Source organism: Coptis chinensis, chromosome 8, assembly GCF_015680905.1.
Source record: "Coptis chinensis isolate HL-2020 chromosome 8, ASM1568090v1, whole genome shotgun sequence".
NCBI classification, from domain to species: Eukaryota; Viridiplantae; Streptophyta; class Magnoliopsida; order Ranunculales; family Ranunculaceae; genus Coptis; species Coptis chinensis.
In genome coordinates, this window is record NC_141463.1 from 94989754 (window position 1) to 95015471 (window position 25718).

Consider the following 25718-nt stretch of genomic DNA (forward strand, 5'->3'; position numbering starts at 1 on the left):
TTTTTTTATTGTGATGTCTAACTCTGTTTTTGCAGGAGGGTAGGATCCGTTAATCTTGTATGTATGGACGTAAATATCCTACTCTAAGACGACGTGCTGGCTTAAAGGTAAAGTGTATCAAACTCATATTTAAATAAATTATCATATGTGTATTTAATAAGTGGAATGTAAGTGACATTTATATTGTGAGTTAATTTGGAAAATGGGAATATTGAGTACCGTTATATGAGTTTCTTGGAAATGTATATAAGGATTTAAATCTTACTTGGGAAGAAACTAACTTGTCTTCCAAATTGAAATGATTAAAATAGTTTCATTTGCGAATGAAGAGTTGTTCATTTTGTTTTCATTTGTTTTCAATTTGTTTTATAGTGTGTTTCTTAATAGGTTATTAGGGTTTCGTTTCATCCTGAGTTTTCAAATAATTGAATAAGATGACGATTGAGATATTTATATCTTGGATAATTCCCTATTTTAAATTTTCTGAAAATTTGAGACCGATCTTCCAATTGACATGATTGTTTCCTCTTTGGTCCAAACATAAGCATGTGTCTGTTTTTCTTTAACCGTTCGAGTGGCTTCCATGACTGCTATAAGTAAATACATTTTCCATCGGTGCCACTGTCACCTATAAGTATATACTTTCCAATTACAATCTCATAATACATTTGTTGCAATGTTGTCTCCATGCTATTAGATGCTATTAGAAGGGAGATAATTATTAGAAGGAGATAGATTCAAAACAATTTTAAGCTTGGGTGGATGAGTACTCCATGCTATTGATGCAAGGTAAGTGAAAATCAAGATTGAAGGCTTGTTAAACTTTAGACTTTTTGTTGTGGGCCGGACCAGTTTAGGTCCAAATTGATTCAATAACAGAAGCCTGGCCTGATCCAACCCAAGCCCGGTTGATCTTCCGTTGTCCTCAAGTTTCGCACAAGGCGCAAAATCTGCCTAAAGATAGTAAGAATGTAAGCGGTATTTCGTACAAAGAACATGAAATCTTTCCAAAAGAAAATGGCAAACAAATAGTATGACCTAACTGATTATAGAATTTCAGTTTCTATAATTATTCTATAAGGCCTTGGTTTTGTTCTGGTCCGCCATTGTGACTCTCTGGTACATTCTCTCTCTCTCTATTTGAGTGATTTCAGTTTCTTATTGATTTTACTTTCGCCTTTATTGATGTAATCATAATACTACTACTATAGATTATTATAGGGTGTGTGTTTTGAGTTTTGGCAATAATCTCCACGGGAAACTTCCATTTTAATAGGTAATTTCGAATAAAAGTGAAGATGATCAATGAATTGAATACAAAATTATTCATGCAAAGATGATCATTACTACTAAAATATACTTATGCCTAAACTAGGAAATTCGTGTTCTATTTAGATGTTCTAAAACTAATGAAAGAAATCTACAGAGGAGTTGTGACGATTTTGTTGCACCATGTACACGTGTTTGATGGATTAGTGCCCTACGTTAGAACTTTTCACAACTCAATAGCTGCAATATATTGTAAGATTTTTTACAACTGAGGGGGATAGGTAATTTTTGGATGAGATTAGAGCTAATGAATGGGAAAAGTACCCACTAAAATAAACTGACTATTAGGAACTTAGCCTACAAATGAGTGTGCGAATTTTCCCCTCCATCCAAACACACTCTAACCTTATCGTTTGATCTTTTTTCAGGTATATTATTTGCTAATGGCAAGCGGTAGCAGCAGCTTTCATTTGCTGCCTGAGGATGTGGTGTTTCAAATTCTGTTATGCCTACCCGTGGTGTCTCTTTTGCAATTCAAGTCGGTCTGCAAGTTGTGGCACTCTGTTATAGAAAGACCTCATTTCATCACCCAACATTTCCGTCGCCCTCAAGCCGACAATCTCCTCGTAATGGATCCTACCCATGCTTTTGATAACTTTATTTACGATCTCAATTTTTCCTTACTTTCTGGTGACAACCTTGAGGTTTCCCAAGATGTAGATTTACCACTTTGTTTTAGGGAGAGGTCGGGTGGTAATCATGGTCTGGCTCGGGCTATTCGTTTTGGAAGCATGAGTGCCTCTTGTAACGGCATTGTTTGCCTACATCACAGACCTGGTAGTGATGTTTCTCTATGGAACCCAGCAATGAGACAATCCAGAGTTCTCCCCAAATCGCCAGTCCCCTTTCCTCAAGCAGACGGCCTCATTAATATCTTTGTTGGATTTGTTTTTGATGTTAAAACCATTGAATACAAGGTGGTAAGATTTTACTTCACAGGATATGGGTTAAAGAGACGAGTTGATGTATACAACTTGAGTACTGATTCTTGGAAAACTTTGGACGTTTGTTTGCCTGTTGATTTTATTGCTTCTGATCCTAAAACACCATACCGAGATGGAACTTATTGTTGGTTGGGAAGAAATGATTATTCAGAAAATCCATCATCAATGATTCTTTCGTTTGATATTACTAACGAGGTTTTTGATACAATACCATTGCCGGATATTTATAGTTCGAACCCGCGTTGTAGTATCCCAGGTTATATTCTAGTGTTAGCTATATTACAGGGGAAAATTGCTTGCATTGAATTTCGGGGTGTTTCATTGGAAACTGAAAGCTGGAACTTCGAAATATGGGTGTTGAATGAGTACGGTGTGAAAGAGTCTTGGACTAAACTTTGTAAATTAAGGTTCGGAAATATTGGGTCTTGGGCTGATCCAATTGGATGTTTGGATAGTCAAATTATTATGTTACTACGGAAAAAACATTGCTCGTGCGACCCTCTAAAATGCTATTGTGACCGGTCTACTATGATGACAGAGATGTGCTTGTGTAATCCTGTTACCCAAGAAAGAAAGATTCTTCCAGTCCATATAACTGATCCTTATAATTTGAAAGTTGTTGTATACAAGGAGAGCTTAGTTTCAATCAAAAACATAAATGATGCAGCTATTGGTACGACTTGTGCGGTAAGACACTGTTCACTTTCTGATGTCAATTCGAATCTATTAATGGCTTGGACTTCATAACTTCATTTAAGTAAATTTCTGTTTACACAAGTTGTTTGGTTTATTGTTATTGGAGAATTCCCAGATGATCAAACAGTTAAGATGTTGATTGCGACAGGTCAAACCGAGAATATGTTTCCAAGATGCAGTAAAAGAACAAGGAATAATTGCAAAGACAATAAGTGCGACGCAGGAAAGATCTGATGGTCTTAAAGAACTTGAGAAGAGAATGTCCGACCTGCAGGAACAAAAACAAGTCGAGAAAGCAAGTTCTGCTGCTACAAGAGGAACACAACCATTAGAAAATGCTAAACCTCATAAGAGATGTACTTATAAGTGCATTCTTAGTGTTGTTATTATTATTAATTTGATCATGGTAATTTCGGTTCTAGTTAGCCTAATTGTTCTTAGACGCATCATTAATTTTGGTCACAGCTCAACCCCAAGCCCAAGTTGGATTCCGATTGCATATGATCCCCCTCCTGGGTTTAGCTGATACTCTTTTGGGTGGAGGAATCGCCATCAAGGTGGTGATGGCTGGTAGTTGATACTTGGTAGTACAAAATTAAGTTCTATATTGATTTATACCAGCAACAACTTTTTTTGCGTTTCAATCATTAGTTGGTTCTTTATTTATTTATTTTTTCTTTTTCGCTGAACTGTTGGTTGGTTGTTTTATGTATGAGGAATTTGATTCATTTATATGAAAAACTATGTACGATACTTATTTAGCTTAAAAAGTTGTTTTTTTTTTCTTTTCTTTGAGTTAGTATTACAAGAATTACTGAAACAATGTCAAAGCACATTTTTCAGCATGAAGATTTTCTACAATGGCATAGGCCGAGACGTAAAATGAAAAATGTAATTAGATGCAAAACACAATATTTTTTCTACATGCTCGTAGAATTTTGTGAAAGGCGTCTCCTCAGATTGGTCCTCATAAATCATAATCTCTCAAGAGTGGCCAAGGCAAGCCAGGGCGAGTGCTGATTAATGGTGATTCTGGGCTTGTGCATTCACGACACTATCATAAAGTCATAAATCAATGAAATTTTCTATATGTGAAGAATTTCTTAACAGCACTGGTAGGCACCAACTACATATATAAAACCTGCAGGCTTATGAGTTACTTCAAATAATAAATACAGAACCCTCTATCCTACTATGCTCATGTGAGAGTCAAATAAAATCGCCATATGAAGCAGTGTTTTGAAATCGGACAGTATGTCACAACAACATTCGTGGTATTTTTGCACAGCGGCTTGGAGTTGTGACAAATCAAGAAGTAGAGCACTAGGCTATTCTAGTTGCAGTGGAGTGTGCTGAGCAAAGAAATTGGAGAAAGATCGTAATAGTTAGTGACTCGATTGCAGTGGAACAATGCCTTAATGGAGCATGCTAGAGAATCGCTGAGCTACAGGCACGAAATTGAACGCAGGATGTTACTACTTACTACCACCATAACGAATTTACATTGTTGGTTAGTGCATCCTTATCACGTGGTTTTGCTCGTTTTGTTACAGCTGGTTTTAGGTGATTATGAGGTCATATAAAAACGTTAATTAATGAGTTGTTAAATCTTCTCATTATTCTATCTCACCACTAGAGGAGAAGAGGTCACCCCATAAATATTGCATCAGCAGCTGCGCTCACGAATCACGATAGATGGACGTGCACATTTCCTCATGTACATTCATAATTGTGCTCACAGCCTCAGGACAGTCGACACAGGCAATGTGAAAAAGGAGGTATGGTTTTACAAATCATCTTCCGTGAGAGTTCAATTTTCATTTTCCGAACGACTGATTACATTTGGGTGCAGATTCTTGTAGAGATGTAGTATTTTGGGCCAATGACCTTGATGTTGTGGTTGGTATGAAATGTCTGCACTCTTTTTTGGGATCAGAGTTGCTTATGTATCAAGTTTTTTGGGTCAACTTGAATCAAACCTCACGTAGTTCATCTCTCTACTTATAGATGTTTGAGTTGACTTTCCTTATTTGCTCTAGGCCGTTGTCAAGTATAGATCCATATTTTGTGCTATCTTGATGATTCGTCATTACTCCTGATGTTACAAAGTAAATGTCTCCTTGATTGGTGTGTTGACTAAGCTCTAGGATCGCGGTGGATCATTTGCTTCCATATATAGCTGTATCTAATATTTGGGACAACCTGAGTCTGGGTCGTATTACATCCTGGATGCGTGGTACGAGTTGGTGAGGCACGAGCTGTGAAAATACGACCTGGTGTGTGGACACGTGTGCTGTAGTGATATGAATGTAGAACGGAAAGTACTTACAATTCTGCAAGCAATTCAGGTTGCACAGAGAGTAGAGAAAGAAAAAACTCGGCTGATGGACCTATTCACCGATGTTTATGACTGCAAATCGCTGTGAGCAAGAGAGATTACTCCGAGAAACAGTCAAGAAGCATTCAAAGGACTATGACTATCCGCTTGATGTCCCTGTTTAGACCATCATTGTTAAGAATATCCATGGAATAATGGAAGTACTTCCTTAGGCAAATACGAAGTTCTCCATTTCCCTTTTGTTAATGTAACCGAAAGCAGGGATAACCAGGGATAATCTCCATTATGTTAGTCTGAAAAGTGAAAAGCCATATTTATCCCCGAGTCATAACATGAGATGTAAGAGAACATTTTGAAGCTGTAAATATATAGACCATCTTCATAAGCAAAGGAAATCCGGTACATTTTATCGCATTCCAATCATGTTTGTTTCCCTCACATAGCCTACTAGCGATATCAATCTAGTTTATATATGAAAAAGATAAATATTCGTATGTTGGTACTTATTCCAAAAAATTTCTACTGGGTTGGTTTAAATGTGCTTGACCATGCATTATGGGGTCTCTGACTGTTCATCAGTGATCCTTGGATCGGATTCGATTTCTTATGCAGGTGTTTGTAAAACTTTTTGGAGATCGTACAAGAGTAAGAAGTACAACTAAGTGAATCAACAACTTGAACAATTGCAACCATTGCCTTGCTCAGTTTCTCAGTACCACAAATGCACGTTCGCTGAACCTGACTAGGAGCACTATTTGATGGAAGGTAAGCGCAAATCAGCATTGGACCGTGTTAAACTTGGGCTGAATCGAGCCGGATCAGTTTAGGTCCAAACTTGGGCTGACGATGCATGCCATGCTATGCAGTAGCTTCTAAGACTTTTGTGCACAAACATTCTTATGGTGTTAGAACTTACAGTTTGTTTGATTCGGCAAATACACCATAACCTCCTGCAGAATCTGGCAAAAGCTATAGATCGAGAATAGAGAAACACCTGCAGTTGTAACTACCAGAGAGGTTAATAAAGAGGTAATGGATCCTGTGGCTGAGAAGCTTTGCCCATAGACAGTCTTATTGTGTTAGAACTTGCAATTTGTTTAATCCGGAACCTTCACCAGAAGGGAAAGGGTTTAGCACTCAGATAAAAGGATATCATCTGTGCTAAGAAAAAGAATGAGAGAGCAGCTAACATGCGTATAGACTACAAACTTTCACGAGTATTTCGTGTAATTGAAAATCCCCCATGGATCTGTAAATGGGAGGCGACATGCCGACATGTGGTATCTACTTCAGGTTGAGGTAGGGAGACTATGGATACCCCTGGTCAATACACATTGTATCGGTCCTAGAATTCTTTGTGTATGTTTGAGCCTTTGAGGTCTTTCTGCCATTTTGAAAGGGCAGTTGGTAGATCGTTGATGGGGAACTCGCCCTCTTTAAGTGATGGATTTTCGCTTTTATATATATTTCTACAGTGGTGGGATCCGTTCGCCATATATTTTGGTCTTAAACAGCATCTTGTGAAATTACAGAAGAAAAGAAGATATGCATGCACTCATAAGCTGAAGTCTGAAACTAGTGTGACTTGGCAAATGGCAAATGAACGAATATTGATCAGTATGTTTGTTTTATTGATCATGCAGAAAAGCTCCCACTACAGTGGCTTAATCGAGGGTGTATTAAGTCAACAGATGTGAAGATGTTACAGCCAATGAAGCCCATGAAAGCAGCTCATGCGAGAAATCAGCACATGCAGGTAAAAGAATCCACTTAAGCTGTTGGACACTTGGACCAAATCCTCGGAGACCTTAACGGGAGCACTAGCTAGTATTTCCTTAAACTTCCAGATCCTTTGATTAAGAGTATTATGCTTGGGATATAATAACAATGTATTTGAGATGGACGTACGTACTCCAACGGACATACATAATTTAAGGTCACCCATTTGGAGTGAAATCCAATTTGATAAGGAAATTATTGCCACCATCATCTATGTTCACGAGTCATGAGTCACGACTGAATCACATGATTCAGCGTCTGGTGGTGCTGGTGGTGCGGTAGTAGAAGTTCTATAAAATTTTTGGGGATGCAAATTGTTAGTCTGGACATTCTTCTTTTCCGTTTCTTGTTACTAATGTAGCTAGTAATTAATGGAGTTTTTCCCAATCTTTGATCCGTCTATGATCTATGTCTATCAGGTACGAGAACTTGGAAGAGTGGGCGAGTGGCTAGTGGCTTGCCCAATATAATGCACGCAACTGAAATTTTCTATATACCGCGAACTACAGTACGCACTACCCAATATAAGCAAAAGCGTGGCGGCGGCCGTCATTTGTCAAAGAAGAAGCTAGAGGAGAATATAAGAATATTTTGTACCTGAGAGTCTGGGGCGTGTATCTTGTCAGATCAACATTCCGGGGCAGGTATATTGATCCTCAGATTTGGTTCTGCTCCTTGCCTAGGACTTCCATGCTGCTCAATACAATTTTTTGTCGCTCGTTCAAAACACTAATCTGGAGTGTCTAGGAAGGAAATTCAGCCTAAATTCAGTCCTTAATCCCTTCAATGATTTTTTGGATGATGGAAAACTACATAGTTAAACACTTAAACACATAGGAAACAAAGAATTTCACTCATAATCCAAACAGACTTCAACTCCGATCCGAAAATGCATTTTCAATACAAATCAAACGAACCACATTAAGAAAAAGAATTTCATAGTAAACTCCATTTTTATTGAAACTGAAAAAAAAAAAAAAAAAAAAAAAAGTTCTCACTACATAATTTTGAAACAGAAAATCTCATCTGCATGTCCCCACAAAATGACAGATGGCCAAATAACAATAGATGTCAAGTGCACCTCACCTCACCCTCTTCTAACAATATTCTATTTGAATCCTTGTTCTTTTCCCTGTCTTCAACTGCCAGTATGTTATGTTCTGTCTTTAAGCACTAGTTATATTTGTTTTAATTAATGATTGGGTATTTTGTCGCGTGAATGTTTATTGGGTTTATGTAGAAGTTCCCTATGTTTTTGTGTTGGAAATTTGTAAGTGTACTAGTGAAGGTGATATATGAACTATGGGGAGAAGGTTGTAGCTATGAAGAACTAGAAGAGTCTATAAAAGCATATCCAGAAGAACGGAAGTTGCCATAATTGGCATCCGCCGGGACAACGTTCTGGATAATTGTTGATAGTTTTGGGAAGGTGATCAGCTTTCAAGAGCAGAATGGACGTATTCGCAGGTTCAAATATATATATATACCTTTCAAGGTTTGTTTGAGTGTTAACCATTTATATCTGGAAAATGTAGTACATTTAGATGGAGTTTTCCCTCCTATGAGCAGTATTCTACATTGATAGAAGGTAAAAAATTGATCCCTGGAGGCCTGGTAGTTCGCACTGAGGCCTCGACCTAGTCGTAATGCTAATACTTCTTGGCTATGACTTTTAACTGATCGATTATATTAAATTGATCATGAGGTTGGGTATGGTCTCTGAGATTCCAATATGCATAATGGGATTGGTTCCCCACGATACAACATCTGTACTCTTGACTGGAATAATGTATGTTTCCAGCTTCCGATATACTCAATGTTGGATTACACTTGCATTTTTCCTTTGTTTCTTAATTAATACCTTTTTGGGTGTCTTTTGTCCCTTGGCAAATTTTGATGATCGTGTAGATGCATGGTTGTTGTGTTTTTTTATCTGGTGCACCTTCTTAATTGCGTTTTTTTCAGGGTCGAGTAAATTTGAACAATCCAGAGTCTCCAGACCACAAGTTTTGGCTATCTGTTGATCAAAGGCGTATCCTTTTTGGTAGGGAGGTTAGGGCTGCAGATAGGAAACTCTTACTGACATATGAATTGAAAAGCCATAAGTACTTGGGTCCACTGCCATGGATGCAGAAATGGCTTTTCTTATGGCCGATCAAGCCTTGGTGACACCGGGGAAACTTGTATATGATCCATTTGTTGGCACTGGGAGCATTCTTGTTGGTGCTGCACACTCTGGGGGCAATGACGACAATGGTCAGTGCCTCTCATATTTCGTAATGCTTTCTCTTTCAACAATAAGCTATCCTCTCAACCTATGCCTTTATACAGCATACATTTTCCACCTTAAATGTGTGGTCAGTGCTACTGGTTGCCAATGCCAGTTTCTTTGTTAAAAATAACAATCTTCCTCCTTGACGTCCTGGACTAAAAGAGGTAGTCCCTTGTGCTTTGCTGTTGTTTATTTAACATCACGTCTCTATCTGTTTTCTCATATAGCTAAATGGTGTCCTTGCAATGCAATTCCTGCTTCAACCTAACTATGTAAAGAGAACCCCAAACCCAAACCTATAGTATATTAGCTCATAAATAAAAACCTAACAATCTTTTTTTGAATATGATATAGAATGAGCCTTCACACGTACAGTCAGATCGGCAATTGAACCAAATCATTTATATATGTTTGAATATGAGTCTGATCTACCCCGTTCTGCCCGAATGTTCTATATTATATATGCCCTTTAAGGAAATACTGCTGCTTTTGTGATGTTGCCTACAAGTGCATGCGATGTCTATCTCGCTTTGCCAAGTATTTTTGTATGATATTTCTTTGTTAGGTGTCCGATGTTATTATATGCGATCCTCCTTATGGGGTACGTTCGTGCTGGGGGGCATAACGATGGTGCCCACAAATTATTGAAGGGTACTGTTGATCCATATACTGTTCCTGATGGCAAAAGTTAAATCCACATACCATCATCGGCGCCTTACAGCTTAGCTGAGTGCATCCTCGATTTGTTTGAACTTGCTGCTCTGATGCTTGTCATGGGTGGGAGGCTTGTATTTTTTTATGCAGTACTAACAGAAGATGGTTCCACCGACACCCATTTCCCTGGACATCCATGTTTCAAGTTGGTTGCCGCTTGTGAACAGATTCTTAACTTTCGCTAGCCGTATTTAGCTAACCATGGTGAAGAAGGGACCTTACAGTGAGGAGATTGCAGAAGCAGCTGTCAAAATGCATAGACTTTAGAGAAAACCATCTGAAGTGGCGGGAACCTGGAAGATGGAAATTTTCATTCCGCTGCTTTTAGCCCAAATGACTGGCAAACTGGTGCATCCGCGGAATCCAAGTTCAACAAGGATTCAAAGCCGAAGTACAGAGGCAAATATATCTAATTACACCTCTAGCATTTTTTACTGATTAACAAATATGCTTATGTCATGCATGTATCTGAATGGCACGTAGAAATGTAGAATTATGTGATGTAGTCTTGCTTAATTTATCTTTCTCAGAATATGTAAAATTTAGCGGCAAATTTTCGAATCAAAATATACTTTTATTGAAAATAAACCGAAATATGTTAATGATCAGCGATTATAGTACATAAGTACTTGGAAACTAAGGGATCAAATTGAGATAACCTCTTCACTTTGTGGTTTAGGATATTAATCTGTAATTTTCAAATAGAATTATCTTAAACTTCGATCTAGCTTGTATAATAGTTTTCTTAGATTTATGGTGATTTAGCGGCAAATTTTCGAATCAGAATATATTTTTATTGAAAATAAACCGAAATACGTTAATGAGCAGCGATTATGGTGTATAAATATTAGGAAACTAAGGGATCAAATTGAGCTGAGATAGCATCTTCACTTTATGGTTTAGGATATTAATTCCTAATTTTCAAATGGAATTATCTTAAACTCGATCTAGCTTGTATAATAGTTTTATTAAATTTATGGTGATTTAGCGGTAAATCATCATCGCTCAGCTTACGTACTAGTATGTACAAATTACTAAAACAGATTGATTGTTTCCATATCCTCAAAAAATACACTACTCCCACTTGAAAAGATTTATCACATGAACGTATCCTACAAACAGGTGCCGTTATATTAAATTATTCTAAAAAATATTAGCAACTATACATATATAGCTATGAGATATGGAAATTATATTAATTACTCATTTAAATTTTTTGTATCACTCTTTTTAAAAATGAAACATCAAACCTTTGATAAAACTTATCGACTTCTTTTTATTGTTAGGTTTAACAATAGAAGTTTGATTAAAGTTTTGTGAGAATGCCCAATGTGGCGAAGATAATATTGAAGTTACTTAAATAGTAAGACATTCCCAATCACAATAAAAGAATTATGATAAACACTACTTAAAATCCAAAACTATATTTGTTGACATTTATTCCCCTTACATATAATACAAATATGTTTTAGGGTTATTAGTTTAATGCATTTGCATCAAGTTTCTGATTTTCCATTAATTATTCTTTGATGTTAGTTTAATGTAGTACGTTGCATCCAGTTTCCAAATTCTCATTAATTATTCTTTGAAGTTAGTTTAATGCAGTTGCATCAAGTTTTCAATTTCCCATTAATTATTATTTGAGGTTAGTTCTGTGCAATTGCATCCACTTTATGATTTCCCGTTAGTTATTCATTAAGGTTAATTCAGTACAGTTGCATCCAGTTTTCGATGTTTAGTTAATGAATATTTGATATTAGTTCATTGCATTTGCATCCAGGTTCCAATCTCCTGTTAATTACTCTTTGAGGTTAGTTCAATACGCCTGCATCCAGTTTATGATTTCCCGTTAATTGTTTTTCTAGGTTAGTTCGATAGTTTACAATTTCTATACAGTTTGCATACATATAAGAGTCTGTTTTTATAAACTCACTTTCGTTTTGGGTTCCTAATTACTCGTAATTACTTATGTGAGAAGGCTAAAAAATCAGACATTTATGCTTTGAGGTCAGTACGATGCAGTTACATCCAACTTCTGATTTCCAGTTAACTATTTTTTAAGGTTATTTCAATGCATTTGCATCCAATTTTTGATTTACTGTTAGTTAATATCTTATTTTAGTTTAATGCAATTGCATCCAGTTTTTGGTTTTCCGTTAATTATTCTTTGAGGTTAGTTTAATGCAGTTACATCTAATTTCCGATTTTATGTTAATTGTTCTTTGAGGTTAGTTCAATGTATTTGCATCAAGTTTCCGATTTTTCGTTAATTATTTTTTGAGGTTAGTTCAATACAGTTATACCAAATTTATAATTTCCTGTTAATTATTCATTTAGGTTAGTTCAATGCAGTTTCATCCATTTTTCAATGTTTCGTTAATTAGACTTTGAGATTAGTTCATTGCATTTAGATCCAGTTTTCGATTTCCCGTTAATAGCTCTTTAAGCAGGTTAGTTCAATACATTTGCATCTAGTTTATGATTATTTATACTTTTCGATGCAATTATACCCGATTACTGATTTCCCATTAATTATTCTTTTAAATTATTTTAATGCATTTGCATTTAGTTTCCGATTTCCCACTAATTATTCTATGAGGTTAGTTCAATGCAGTTACATTCGGTTTTTGATTTTCTGTTAATTATTTTTTGAGTTTAGTTCAATGCATTTGCATCTAGTTTCCAGTTTCCCATTAATTATTATCTGGGGTTTGTTTGATGTATTTGCATATCGTTTCCGATTTCCCATTAAATATTTTTCAAGGATTTGCATCCAATTTCTAATTTCCCGTTAGTTATTAATTTATTATCTGACGTTAGTTTAATGCAATTGCCCGGTTTCCGATTCTAGTTAATTACTTTTTGAGTTTAGTTCATTGCATTTGCATAAAATTTTCGATTTTCCGTTAATTACTTTTTAAGCTCAGTTATGTATTTGAATCTAGTTTCCGATTTTCTTTTAATTATCCAATGTGGTATGTAATACCAACTTCTACTGATCCCTCTGTAGTTGTCACACCCCGAATTTCGACAGAATTCGAAAAAAACAATATTTGTTCCCGACTTTTCGATTTTTGAGGTGTGATGCACTCTCAACTCCCAAAAACCCATAATCAGTTTAAATACGCGGATAATTAAAAACCAATAAAAATTTTAAATTAAACAAAAGTCCTCTTCATTTCCCAAGAACTCACAAATATGATTAAATTACAAATCTCCTTTCAACAACTCTTTAATTATAATTACAACTGAAAATACAAAACAACATTTGTCTCAACTAAAATCTATTACACCTTAAGGGAAAACAAAACATATCCTGAATGTGACGTTAATGCAAACCACAAGCAGCAACCAACCTTCTTCAACATTAATCCTGCCAAGACTTATCAACTATGTTCATTTAATGAACACACCCGATAAACAAACATGCAAATCGGGTCAGCATTATAAACAATGCTGGAGTGAGTAACCCTAAAATATAACATATACTTATACATATATTTACACAATAAATAAGACAGTTAGTTCCTCCACCGAGACGCCTTAACCTCCAACGAATAATACAACATCTTTAAATACCATAATTAAGGCAGGTAGTTCCTCCACTGAGGGGCCTTAACTTCCTACTAACCACACAACAAACCATACACATAATAAAAGACATTCAGTTCCTCCACCGAGGCGCCTTAGGTTCTAACTAAACTAATAACTAGCCAAGCATATTCTATACATACTGCATTTCATGCTCAATTACAGAGTGGGTCGTCTCTGCACAAGTAATTAGTTTGACCCACCATTCTGCAAAACCATATACAATCATATATTTAAAGATATATCATTAACCAATATATTACCATAATTATATTATTTAAGGCTTTCTTTGCGTGTCCCTAAAATCACATCGTATCTATGTCTTACCTAGTTTTCCTGGCTACCACAATCGCTACCCAACGCCGAACATGTACATCCACATGCCTCCCCTCACATAATAAACCACTCCGTGCATAGCTACCCTAAGCGAGATATCGCATACCAGGTAACCCTCACACAAAAGCCATTATGTGAGTACTACCACTATTCGACATAAAATATCGCGCGTCTCGTTCTAATTTTGCGAACGGAATAATCAAGCCACTATTCAGCTACTCCAGAAGGGCCATTCAGATTCACTAAAACGCCAGAAGGGCCAATCAAATTACTTACACCCGAAGGGCTATTCAGATTCACTGAAATGCTAGAAGGGCCAATCATATCACATACGCATAACGCCCATCACAAGGGCCAAATCACATGAGTTGTGGTAGCTAGGTTCTAGGATTTTCGTTACGTAATTTATTCAAGTGTCATACATTTATATCTCAGAATAATTCGTGTTCTATCTCATGCCAATATATTTAATTATACTGAAGCTCAATGTTCCTCGTTATAATAAAATCCACATTATCACGTGCCAATACTGATCATTGCACGATATCCAAGCATCTCTATATCAAATCTCAAAACTTATTATTTCACGTGCCAATCATATATTGCACTACATCATATGGAATATCTCAAGCCTTCATACATACTACAAGTAATCAATCATGTAACGTATTCATTCAATATATTTATGTGAACTCAATTCACCATCAAAGCCTAATACTAAAGTCCATGAATCTAAGTTCGTATGTAGTTTAATTCTCATAAAAACGTATATATCTAAGTCTTATAAGAATTCCCCTCTTGTTACGTGCCAAATTTATAGGCTTTACACACTACTCACGTCAATCTTAATTAGATAATGACAACCAATTTATACAGGCTTTCGCAATATTCTATCATTGGACTTGTCCATACAATTTACAACATAAAACGTAACACAATTAAATAGTTAAAAGTCCACAATCAAAGCCCAAACCAAAACCCATGTTTAAAACAGTTAAGCCCATTGTCCTAATCCCATTAAACATGACAAAGCCCCAAAACCAAGGCCCAAAAGTCTAAACCCTTAAAGACCAAATTGGACCCATTTTAAGTCCTATGGACCCAGCCCAACAAAAATAGCACTGGCCCAAACAAAAGAAATGAACTAGCCCAACACAACTAATAGATTTCGGCCCAAAACAAAATAATAGGATCCGACCCAACAACTAACTAGTGTTTAGGCCCAAGCCCAACTGACCAAACAAGTCGTCTTCCTCCCTTACCAGCAGCCTCTCCTCCGCCACTTCCACCAATCAACCACCATCAACCACCCACATTTGGCCCCTCAAAACCCAGCAGTTTTAACCCTCATGAAAACCCCCATTCATCGATACCATCATAACCCGATTCCCCTTACATCGAAACTCAACCCCCGACCGCCATTGATGAGTTTTCAAGCTCCCAACAGCCCTCATTCGACAGCCCTCATCCCCTTAATCAATCCTCATAACCCCATCACCAACAATCCATTCAAATACACAACCAAAACCCCAACAACAAAGTTTAAATAAAAACTAGGCAATTTCTTGTCGGCCGCCATTAACATCGCCTTGAAGCTTTCAACCACCCTCAAACTCCCCCCTACCACCATTCATCAAACAACCAACCCGCAATACCAAAAAAACAGTTCAAAATACAATATCCACACCACCACAGTATCACAGTTCAAACATTTACAGGGGAGGAGGTTTGGGGCGCGCGCCTCCATTACCGACCTCAGTTCCAACAGTTCAACAAATCAACTTCTAGAGTTTTAGTAATAAGCAAAACAACATATAGCATTTAATGAGTTAGCCATTTAACTAGATGAGAGAAAAAATAATGACATAGTAAAAGGAGAACAAAAACTGAGAGGAAGAAAAACTCGACAGTAAATGTTTTTATTCGTAGTAGACGTAAAACTCTAGTTTCGATGGAAAAAGAAAAACATAACTACTCACCTGTATCGCAAAAAAGAAATATAAAATAAAACTACGCGAGAACCAATCCCAAGCTAGCTCGCACAATCCCTCATAGTCCGAATCGTTGCGCTCCAATTCTCTAGCAATCAAGCCGCCTCCATTTTATTTTATTTTAAATCTCAAAAACCCTATTCTCTGAAAAAATATGAATATATACCTGGGTTTGAAACCTAAGCCCAACACAGACTCGGGCCCAGAAATCAGGCCCACGTATCCCAAATCTAATCCAACAAATTTTAAATAAATAAATAAATAAATGCATATTACAAATACGGGCGTTACAGTAGTGTCCTTGTAAACATTAAATAAAAAGTAAATTATGCTTGATTTACTATGTGGGATCATCGAAGATTATCCAGTTCCCGATTTCCCATTAATTATTTTTTAAATTATGCATGATTCACTATGTGAAATCTTCAAAGATTATCTACGAACGGGTGTTGTTATATTAATTATTCTAAAAAATATTTGCAAATATGCAGAACTATTATATATTAATATTATATTGATCACTCAACCAAATTTCTTATAACGTGAAAATCTCACTCTCCATTAAAAAAAAAAGAACTCACATTTGATAAAACCTTTCAACTTAATAATAGAAGTTTGATTGAAGTTTTGTGAGATTGCCTAATAAGGTGAAGTTCATATATATTGAAGCTACTTGAATAGCAAGGAGTTTCCAATCATACGGAAAGAGATAAGATAAACACCATTTTAAATGCAAAACTATACTTATCAAGATATTCCCACAACATATAACCCAACTATGTTTTGAGATTAGTTCAATGCATTTGCATCCAGTTTCTGATTTTCCGTTATTTATATTTTGAGGTTAGTTCAATGCAGTTGGATTCAATTTCCAATTCCCGTTATTTATTTTTTGAGATCAGTTCAATACAATTGCATCCAATTTCTGATTTCTCGTTAAGTATTCTTTTCGATTAATTCAATACATTTGCATCCAATTTCCAATTTCCTGTTAATTGTTCTTTGAGGTCAGTTCAATGCATTTGCATCCAGTTTCTGATTTCCCGTTAATTATTCTGTGAGATTAGTTTAATACATTTGCATCCAGTTTCCGATTTCTCATTTATTATTTGATAAAGTTACATTTGCATCTAGCTTCCGATTATTTGACGTTAGTTTTATTCAGTATTATATATTTTTTAAAATATTTGATCATTATTGCTTTGACGTTATTTTTTTTTTCATTTTCTATTATATATTTTGTGATGTTATTTTTTGTATAATTGTTTTTAACTATGTTTTGAGGCCGTGTTAAAGATATATTCGAAATAAGTCAGTGATTTATCATAGACACTAAAATTGTATGATTTGTAATAGGAAATTAGTTTATACAAATCACCTATTTTTTAGCAATTTTTTTTTATTTGATCAAATATATAAGAATTGGAACACTAAAAGTATTTGATTCGTAATAGGAAATTACATTTTACAAATCACCTATTTTTTAGTAATTTTTTTTATTTGATCAAATATATAAAAATTGGAAATACACTCAAACTCTCCAAAGAGGTTCCATGTATATGAGATTGTAGGCTATTAGAAAAAAACTATCTTTCATATTATAGTACTACATAGGAGAGAGAAAAAACTAACTCTCATATTAGAGTGCCACATAGGAGAGAGAAAATCATCCATTAGAGATCTCTGCTTTAGTATATAGATAGTAGATGTGAGTAAATTGATATAAAGAAAAAGAAATAAAAAGGCCGAAAGAAATAAGTATGTATTATAATTGGCACCAAATACAAATAACTATTAGAAAAACGAAAGAAAACCTAAATCTACGGCTAAGGAAAGGCCACATTCTGACTTGTACATTTGTTTGTATCGTAAGTTATTGATTGCTTAGTAATTCCATCAGTGCTAATATTCCATCGGACCTCTTCAATTTGTTTCGTGTTGGAGTGACTGTAGACACAGGTTATCCTTAGTGTATAATGAGTGCATCCGGATACCAACACAGCTGGTTTATACATATTTCCCCGTAGTATATGGAGTCTACTTGGGACATCTATATAGCTAAGCAGGCTCAATGCTTTGTCAAAGAAGTCTTTCTGATTCAACCCGGAACATGTTCCGTGTTTCATCCACTCATACTCCCAAAACCCCTGGTCTGTGTTTGTTATAAATAGATTGGGCCAATAGCTTGATAACCGGGGATCTAACACCTGAATTTGGGTATAATCAAATTTCACTTTTGAACATGTTTCTAAGCTTTTGTTTCCTTTCATGGGCCACAACCCATGAATAGTGAAATAACTAGGAACTGGTTGATTACATCGGTCGACCCCTTTCTTTGTACATACTGAATTAGGTCATTGTAAGGCAAATAAATAATAGTCAAATGTTTTCTTTGGCCCTAGTTCAGTTACATCAATCTTACATAACACCAAAATTAAAATTGCTGAAAGGATCAACCGAGAAAAAAAATGGAGAAGAATAGCCATAATATTTTGACAATAATAAGTTTTAACTTTTTTCGATAGAAATTTTGACAATGATATGTGAAGAGTTATGCTATCTTATATATACATGACCAGGGACGGAGCCAAGATTCTAAGCCATGGGGTGCGAGATTATGTGCACACCCCACTCCACCATTTTTTATTTTTTTTGGTCAGAAGTTTTAAACAATAAAGATCAACAAAATTATGCGTTTATTTTAATTCACAAAACTAGAGTGCGTTGACCTACTAAGAATTTAATATAGACTGATGAAGTTAACTACTTAAGCATTTAAGCCATTAATTGATACTAATATCTACATTATCTAGTCCACAAGTCTACAACAATTCAACAAATTGTTAACTTCCTATAATATTATAAGTCTATATAATGTTATATTATTATATATAATGTTATAATATTATAATATTATATATAACATTATAAATTTATAACATGTTATAATGTTATAATGTTATATAGACTTATAAAATATTAACATTGAAAATAAAAAATCATCTTGTTTTGTTTTGTTTTTTTTAAATGGAAATTTTATATAACTAATGTGATGATGTAATTTTCAAATGTATTGTAAATATCTTTATTTGTTTAGATGAAGTGAAGAATTTGATCTTACAACTAGTGAAATTGTGAAAATAAAAATAACGATGGAAGAAGAAATAGTTTTTTTTTTTTTTTTTTTTTTTTTTTTAAATCAATTAGAGGTTAGGCAAACCTCAACCTGCACTATATCAAAATCTGTTGTATACAACTCCATTAGCATCATCAGCTAATATTTCACTTAAGAGCTTAGGATAAGGTCCTATACTATAGATAATTGTTTGATCACTCATATTACATGACTTGGCAAGGAAGTCAGCTGCTCGATTCATTTCTCTGAATATATGACTTGTCTCTACCTTCTGGAACTTTGATATCCGCTTTCTGATGGTCGCGCACACATTTCTACAGAACCAAGGACTAGTTTCTGCTCCATTGATGATACTGACAGCCCTCAGTGAATCTGAATTTATCTCAATTTGGTCTATGCCTATCATCTCTGCTGCTTTTACTCCTTCCAGAATGCCTAGAAGTTCCTGGAATATAATGGACCTCTTGTTAGAGCTTCCATTATATGTCATCAGAACATTACCATCCTTGTCTTTGATCAGTCCTCCATATCCTGTGCTTTGTGGTTGCATTGTACCATCAGGGTTGAACATTGTGGTTAAAGGCTTCTGCCATTGGCATTGAGTCACAGTTTGTGTAAAGTCCTGAATTATTATTAAGGGTATTTTTGTAAATTTCATATCAAATCCAGGGTTGTTATGTAATTTGGTCGTCGGGTTTATATTTCAAAGGTACGTAACTTACGAAACTTGACTCCGACTCATAAGTCCGCTTAGGTAAGCGACCATAGGCGAAAATTTTGACAAAATGCCGGTTAAGCGGTTTTAAAGCGTCTTGAACGAAGTTAACAACTTTACACGCTGAAAGTGGGTCACCACTATAGCCATGTGAGATAGAATATAGAAGATTAAATTTAGCGGGATGGGCCGGAAAAATAATTACGACGCGACGTCAAACGAGTTGGCGGTTAAGAGCGTGAGGACCTTAAGTCTAATTGTAATATATTAGGCTTGGGCCTAAATATATCGGCCCAACTAGAGAAAAACGAAAATCGCGAAATAGAACCCACGAAATCGCGAAATTGAAAAAAATCAAAAATCGGGCAAACTGAAAATCGCGAAACCCACTTCTTCTTCCCCAATTTTCAGCCCTTTCTAAAACCTAGGAGAGAGAAACAAAATTCTCTCAATTCCCCATCGATTTTACTTCAATACTTCGGCCTCAAACCTAGAAACACTAGAATGAAGTGAGAGAATTGAAATCTCTTGGAAATTCGAGCATCCCGACGCCAAATCGCCGCTGCCGGGTGAGTGAATCGTCTCCAATCGATTCCACTCAAAACTTAAACGCCTAATCACTAACAACACTCAATCAAGCGTGGGGATTCAAAAATAGTGGAATTAAGGCGTCGTATTTCCGAAAGGTAAGTTTGAATTCGTTTCAATTAATAGTTAGCTTCAATTTCGATTTCTTGAGGGTGTGATGCTGAAATGGATTGTATTAGGGGTGTTGAAGGTCGGCAATAGCAAATTGACGAAATGGAGGGAGGAGTGAAACAAAGGTGGAGTCGAAAAATTATTTGAATTGCGTCGTGTTTTTACGAAAGGTGAGTAATTTGGTTTCAAACAATTAGTTTAAACTCGTTTTAGTGGTATTGGATGAAAGATATTTGAATGGGTTGGTTGTACACTTCGGCAGTAGCTCGGTTTGGAGAAGGAGAGCTGCAATTTTGGTGGAGCTGCGAGCTAGGAGCGATTGTTGCTTGCTGACTCGGTAAGAATTTGATTATTCATTACCATTTCAAGAGATTTATGTCGATTTATAACTGTATAAGAGTTGATTGAGTAATGATCGAGGGATAAGGAACACCCACCGATTTTATTTATAGAATTAATGTTAATTGAGAAGTGGAGAATGGGTTGTATTTGAAATTTGGACTGGGAATTGGGATAGAATAGGATTGGCGTCGATATGAGGGCCTGCCATGGCCGAAACAACCGTAGAGACCGTCCGAATAATTGATGCTTTAAATGGCCTGTAGCTCTGATACGATAGTTAGATAAAAATTTACCCGAAACCAAATTCGTAGTGTCGAGATTCTTCTCGACTTACGTTATATAAGAATTCTCGTTCGTTTGATAACTTCTAATGGTCGACGTATATATATATGATGTGTAGGAGTAAATCTGAGGGGATCGGTTAAAGCGGGCTCGATTCGGTTAAGTGGGCTTGAGGAGAACGGAGCTTGCTAAGGTAGGAACCTACATCCCAATATATAGTCTGCTTATTTTCATGCATGATTTGAATTGATCAAATTGGAAATAGATAGTTTGTGTATCAACCATGCATGTATATATGATATTCATGTTTTGCATTGTATTTCCTAAGCTATAAACTATATATATAGATAGCTTTTAGTGAAATGGATTTTCTGTAAAATCGGGGTAGAGAGGATTGTTTTCTTTGTTAAAAGTGAAAAACTGGTTTTGGGGAAAGGTTCGCTACTTGTCTTAGTAAGGAGAGCAGAGATGGATTTTTTTAAATCTTGGGGAAGGATTTCCCGGTTGTTTGTAATTAGGTCGCGAGGTTACGGATTTTTCCCGAATGGTTGTTTGTTATTTTTACGATGATTAGCCGTTTGGGAATCATCGGTTGTTATTTACTATGACTGCCCGTTTGGGAGTCATAGGTTGTTCTACTCGATTTCGGAAATCCATGAACTCACACCTATATAATCAACAGTTTAAAAGAAAAACTAGATATGTAACTAGAGTATTTGAAAATAATCGGTAATACGAAAGTATATATATATAGATATTACTATGTTTATTTATCGAGGAGATTTAGAAAAGGAACTGTGAATTCTATAAAGAAGGAACTGTTGTCGCATTTCGAGGAGGCAACTAAGCTCTAGGATTCAAACTGGTGTACACCTTCGAGGTGGTGGGCCACCTTTAAAGGGATGCATCAATTTGGATGTAGTCCGGGAATTCCTTTTCTACTTTTCTAGATAACCATGCTTTGTAAAATCATTGTATGGTGATTAGCTTGAGTGGGGTTACATGTTACCTCGATGAGGTTTAGGCGAGTGAGAGTTTAGTCCACTCTGGATGTGTCGGGATCCCGCGATCTGCGATCGTCGAACGGTTGACCACCGTAAGTTAGGTGACAGCACCGGTATGGGGTCGTGGGTCCACGGGCCCCACTTTGAGCCCTAAAAGCTTTGGGGATTTTGTGTGTACTGAACACAACAACGGCATTTCACTCCTGCCCGGTAAAATCGAAAACAACGGTGCATGGTTCACTGCTTTGGAAGTAATCGAACCGAGATTGCCCGTGGATCGTAAAATACCGTCGTACCCTCACCATTCTAATAGGATCACCGCCACAATAGTTGTATGATGATTGTGAAAGCTATATTTTGAATATTAAAGAAGCATGCCGATATGATTTATGCTAGCTAGTGATGCGTATATATAGTCCGCGATATTTTGATTCAGATTATAAAACCGCATGTTTCAAATGATTTCTATAAGTAGAATATGTATTGGTTATGTGCGTTTCTCTTGGCATAGTTGTTTGCTCATCCTACTTAACATTTCGCACGAACCGGTTCGCAAAGGAGGCTTTTCCTAACCCTAGCGATGAGGGTTATGGGGAGTTAGGAGGATTTCCTTATGCTTGACGAGGGACGAGTCAAGTTCATACTTTTGGTTGTATAGAGATAGTCTAGTTCCTTCTTTTCTCAGTATATATTGAGAGCTAGCTCATTTTGATGTATTTATTTGATGTATTGGAGTGTAGTTAATCTTAAACCTTTTGGATATGTATATGGGTATCCCAATGGTGTATAGGGTGGAGATTTTGTATATATATGGTTGTTGGAAGGGTATTATGAAGTGTTGAGGTTATGACAGGTTTATGACGAGGTTATAGCGTTTTTTAGGGTTTACTGAACGTCGATCAAACAAAGGAAACTCTGCGAAATTTCGGTAGAATCGGGATAGGTGTCCGCCTCGAGATTCATTACACGCCCGGGATGTGTGTTGGGTCTCGGGGCGTGACAGAAAACGTGGTATCAGAGCGTCCACTATTAGATCCGTCTGGGAACTGTAGTGGGGGACTCGGTCGCGACGCGTTTCAGAAGTTTAGTCGGAAACAGAGGAAACCCTAAGTAGGGGTTACGTTACGTTAAAGCGTGAATAATAGCTTAGCAATGTCGAGACGTCGTAAGGTTAGTCGTCTTGTCACAGCGGAGAGCGCGGACACGAGTCAGAAACATTTGACCAAACGGACACTATAAAGTCGGAGGGAATTTTCATTTCAAGGTGGAGGCACGACCCCTGTAGGAGTGCACTTCCATCTCTTTGAAATTCTACTCACGCTCATTCTATGCATGTGAATTCAATAGGGCTCGGCCTATGCTCTTGCATAATTTTGAGAAATTCTCTCTAATGTATCATACACTGAGTTGGCTCTTTGTGTATGTGCAGAATAGTCACCATGGATCCGGAAAGTACTAGTGGTGATGATGCTACGGATCGTGGTCGGGAGGACCGAATGGATAGGCTCCTCTCTATGATGAATCAAATGGCTCAAAAATGAGATGAGAGATCGAAAGTTTGAGGGCTAGTCGGAACGAGCCCCAACCTCTTCCTCGACATCCATCTGTTATTCCACCGTGTAACACCGGAGGTAGCATCCCCACCACGGTGAGGGGTTGAGGAGTTCAAAGCCACCCGGTGCAAAAGTCAATCGGGTTTTCTGGCATGGCAAATTTCATCGTTTTCGTCCACTGAATTTGTGGGGTCTTCGAGGTTAAAGTAGTCAAGACCGGGTTGTTAGACATGTTTAGTATCTTTGGACTCCATGATGTGTCTTGTCTGCGTAATGCGGGTTACTTTGGCTACCTTCATGCTTAGAGGTGAAGCCAAACACCGTGGATCGATGTTAAGGATGTGGAGACGTTTCCTATGAGTTTGGGCTAAGTTTGAGGAACTCTTCCTTTTTGAGGTATGTTCTGAGGCTGGCAGAGATAAGAAGCGAATGGAATTCCTCAAGTTAGAACAAGGAAACATGACAAATTGGGCATTATGAAGAAATTTTCTTTTTTTCACGATATATGGGAAGGAGTTGATTTCCAGAAAAAGCTAAAATTTAGGAAATTCATTGACGGGCTGAAACCGTATATATGCAGAGCAAGATGTCGATCCTTGGATCGATTCCTATCTTTGCCGAGGCTGTGAGAAAGAGCTCAAGGTATTGAAAGAGTGGATGATCGATTATTGCTTCTGAGAGGCAAGAGGTTGGAAGGGTAAGGCAATCGGCATCTCGGGGTAGGCGGGATCACGGGAAAGAGGCGGGTTTACCAAGGTAGTGCTTCGAGTGGTCGCAAGATGTATAGGCCGGTTATTCAAAGAGGCACCACAGTGGAGGGCACCACCGCATACCACGGGGGTTTGAATGTGGTTAGGCCGACCAGAAGTCTACCATTCTCTGAGACCGATGAGTGGATCACAGAGGCCACCGAGGGTACCTGCTCCTTCTCAGACCAGAGCACCAGTGCAGAATTTGAGGCCTCAGGGTCAGAGAGCTAGATTGCAATCTGTAATACCACAGAGCACACAGTCGGGGAGAGAGAGTGTGGTTTGCTATGGTTGCGGTGAAGCTGGGCATATCAAGCGGTTTTGTCCCAAGTCCACTTCAGGGGTGGAACAGAGACCACAGGCCAAGGTGTATTATCTAGTGCCAGAGGAAGAAGTTGTGGATCCTGCATCCGTTCAAGAGGAAGCCACGGTATATAATGCTATGGGGGCAGATATCAGCGCTACCGATCAAGTGGTTGAAGGTATGATATGTCTGTTTACACATAAGGTGCATGTCTTGTTTGATACGGGTGCTACTCATTCTTTCATTGCTAAAAATATGGTGGAGATTCTTGGTTTGGATGTAGTTAATACTGGGAGGAAGCTTATTCTATCTACTCCTCTAGGAAAGAAAACTATGTTCTTTGAAGTTTGTCACCATTGTGTGATAAAGATAGGTGATAGGGAGATGATAGTCGATCTAACGGTGATGGACCTAAAAGATTTCGATGTCATCGTAGGGATGGATTTGTTAGGGAAGTATCATGCCCATGTAGATTGTTTTGCCAAGACAGTGGCGCTTAGAGTAACGGGACAACTGAGGTTGTGTTTGAGGGGATTAAAATACGGTATCTCGAGTGGTGAAGGCCAAGTCCCCTCAAGTATGATAGATCACAGTTGTTAGCTGGTCTTAGTCTCCAAGGGCGCGGGTTCGAATCTTCCGAGCTTGTTCCTGTAGTTAGTGAGTTTGCGCCAGTTGTTCCCGGATGCATTGCGGGATTGCCTCCCCGGGCGTGAGATAGATTTTGTAATAGATCTAATCTTCGAACGTCGCCTATTTCGATGATTCCTTATCGAATGGCTCCTCTCGAAATGAGAGAACTCAAGTCCCAATTAGATGAATTGAAAAGATTGGGGTTTATAAGGGAAAGCCAGTCACCTTGGGGAGCACCGGTGTTATTTGTGAAGAAGAAGGATGGGTCATTTCGGCTATGTGTGGATTATCGGAAGCTGAATAATGTGACTATC

At 37.1% G+C, this 25718-nt stretch overlaps 3 protein-coding genes and 1 pseudogene across 3 annotated transcripts; 3 read left to right on the plus strand and 1 right to left on the minus strand.

Moving 5' to 3' along the window:
• The first annotated feature begins 987 nt into the window (after window positions 1–987).
• LOC147484668 (F-box/kelch-repeat protein At3g23880-like) lies at window positions 988–3753 on the plus strand. Its single transcript, XM_086578066.1, has 3 exons — window positions 988–1119; window positions 1698–2960; window positions 3118–3753. Exons 2-3 carry the CDS (start codon window positions 1713–1715, stop codon window positions 3493–3495), a joined length of 1626 nt encoding a protein of 541 aa, XP_086434192.1. The 5' UTR covers window positions 988–1119; window positions 1698–1712; the 3' UTR covers window positions 3496–3753.
• Window positions 3754–9221: 5468 nt separating this feature from the next.
• Window positions 9222–10592, plus strand: LOC147484669 (uncharacterized; annotated as a pseudogene).
• An 8634-nt stretch (window positions 10593–19226) lies between these two features.
• LOC147484670 (uncharacterized) lies at window positions 19227–19697 on the minus strand. Its single transcript, XM_086579789.1, has one exon. It carries the CDS (start codon window positions 19695–19697, stop codon window positions 19227–19229), a length of 471 nt encoding a protein of 156 aa, XP_086435915.1.
• A 4912-nt stretch (window positions 19698–24609) lies between these two features.
• On the plus strand, window positions 24610–25374 carry LOC147484671 (uncharacterized). The gene has a single exon (XM_086579790.1). It carries the CDS (start codon window positions 24610–24612, stop codon window positions 25372–25374), a length of 765 nt encoding a protein of 254 aa, XP_086435916.1.
• Window positions 25375–25718: the final 344 nt, after the last annotated feature.

Bases quoted from the DNA above. Each gene is read 5' to 3' on its own strand.
- LOC147484671 (XM_086579790.1), top strand. From the start codon at position 24,610: ATGAGTGGATCACAGAGGCCACCGAGGGTACCTGCTCCTTCTCAGACC.
- LOC147484668 (XM_086578066.1), top strand. From the start codon at position 1,713: ATGGCAAGCGGTAGCAGCAGCTTTCATTTGCTGCCTGAGGATGTGGTG. The intron at 2,961-3,117 runs GTAAGACACTGT...TGATTGCGACAG, and splicing joins CTATTGGTACGACTTGTGCG to GTCAAACCGAGAATATGTTT.
- LOC147484670 (XM_086579789.1), bottom strand. From the start codon at position 19,697: ATGTTCAACCCTGATGGTACAATGCAACCACAAAGCACAGGATATGGA.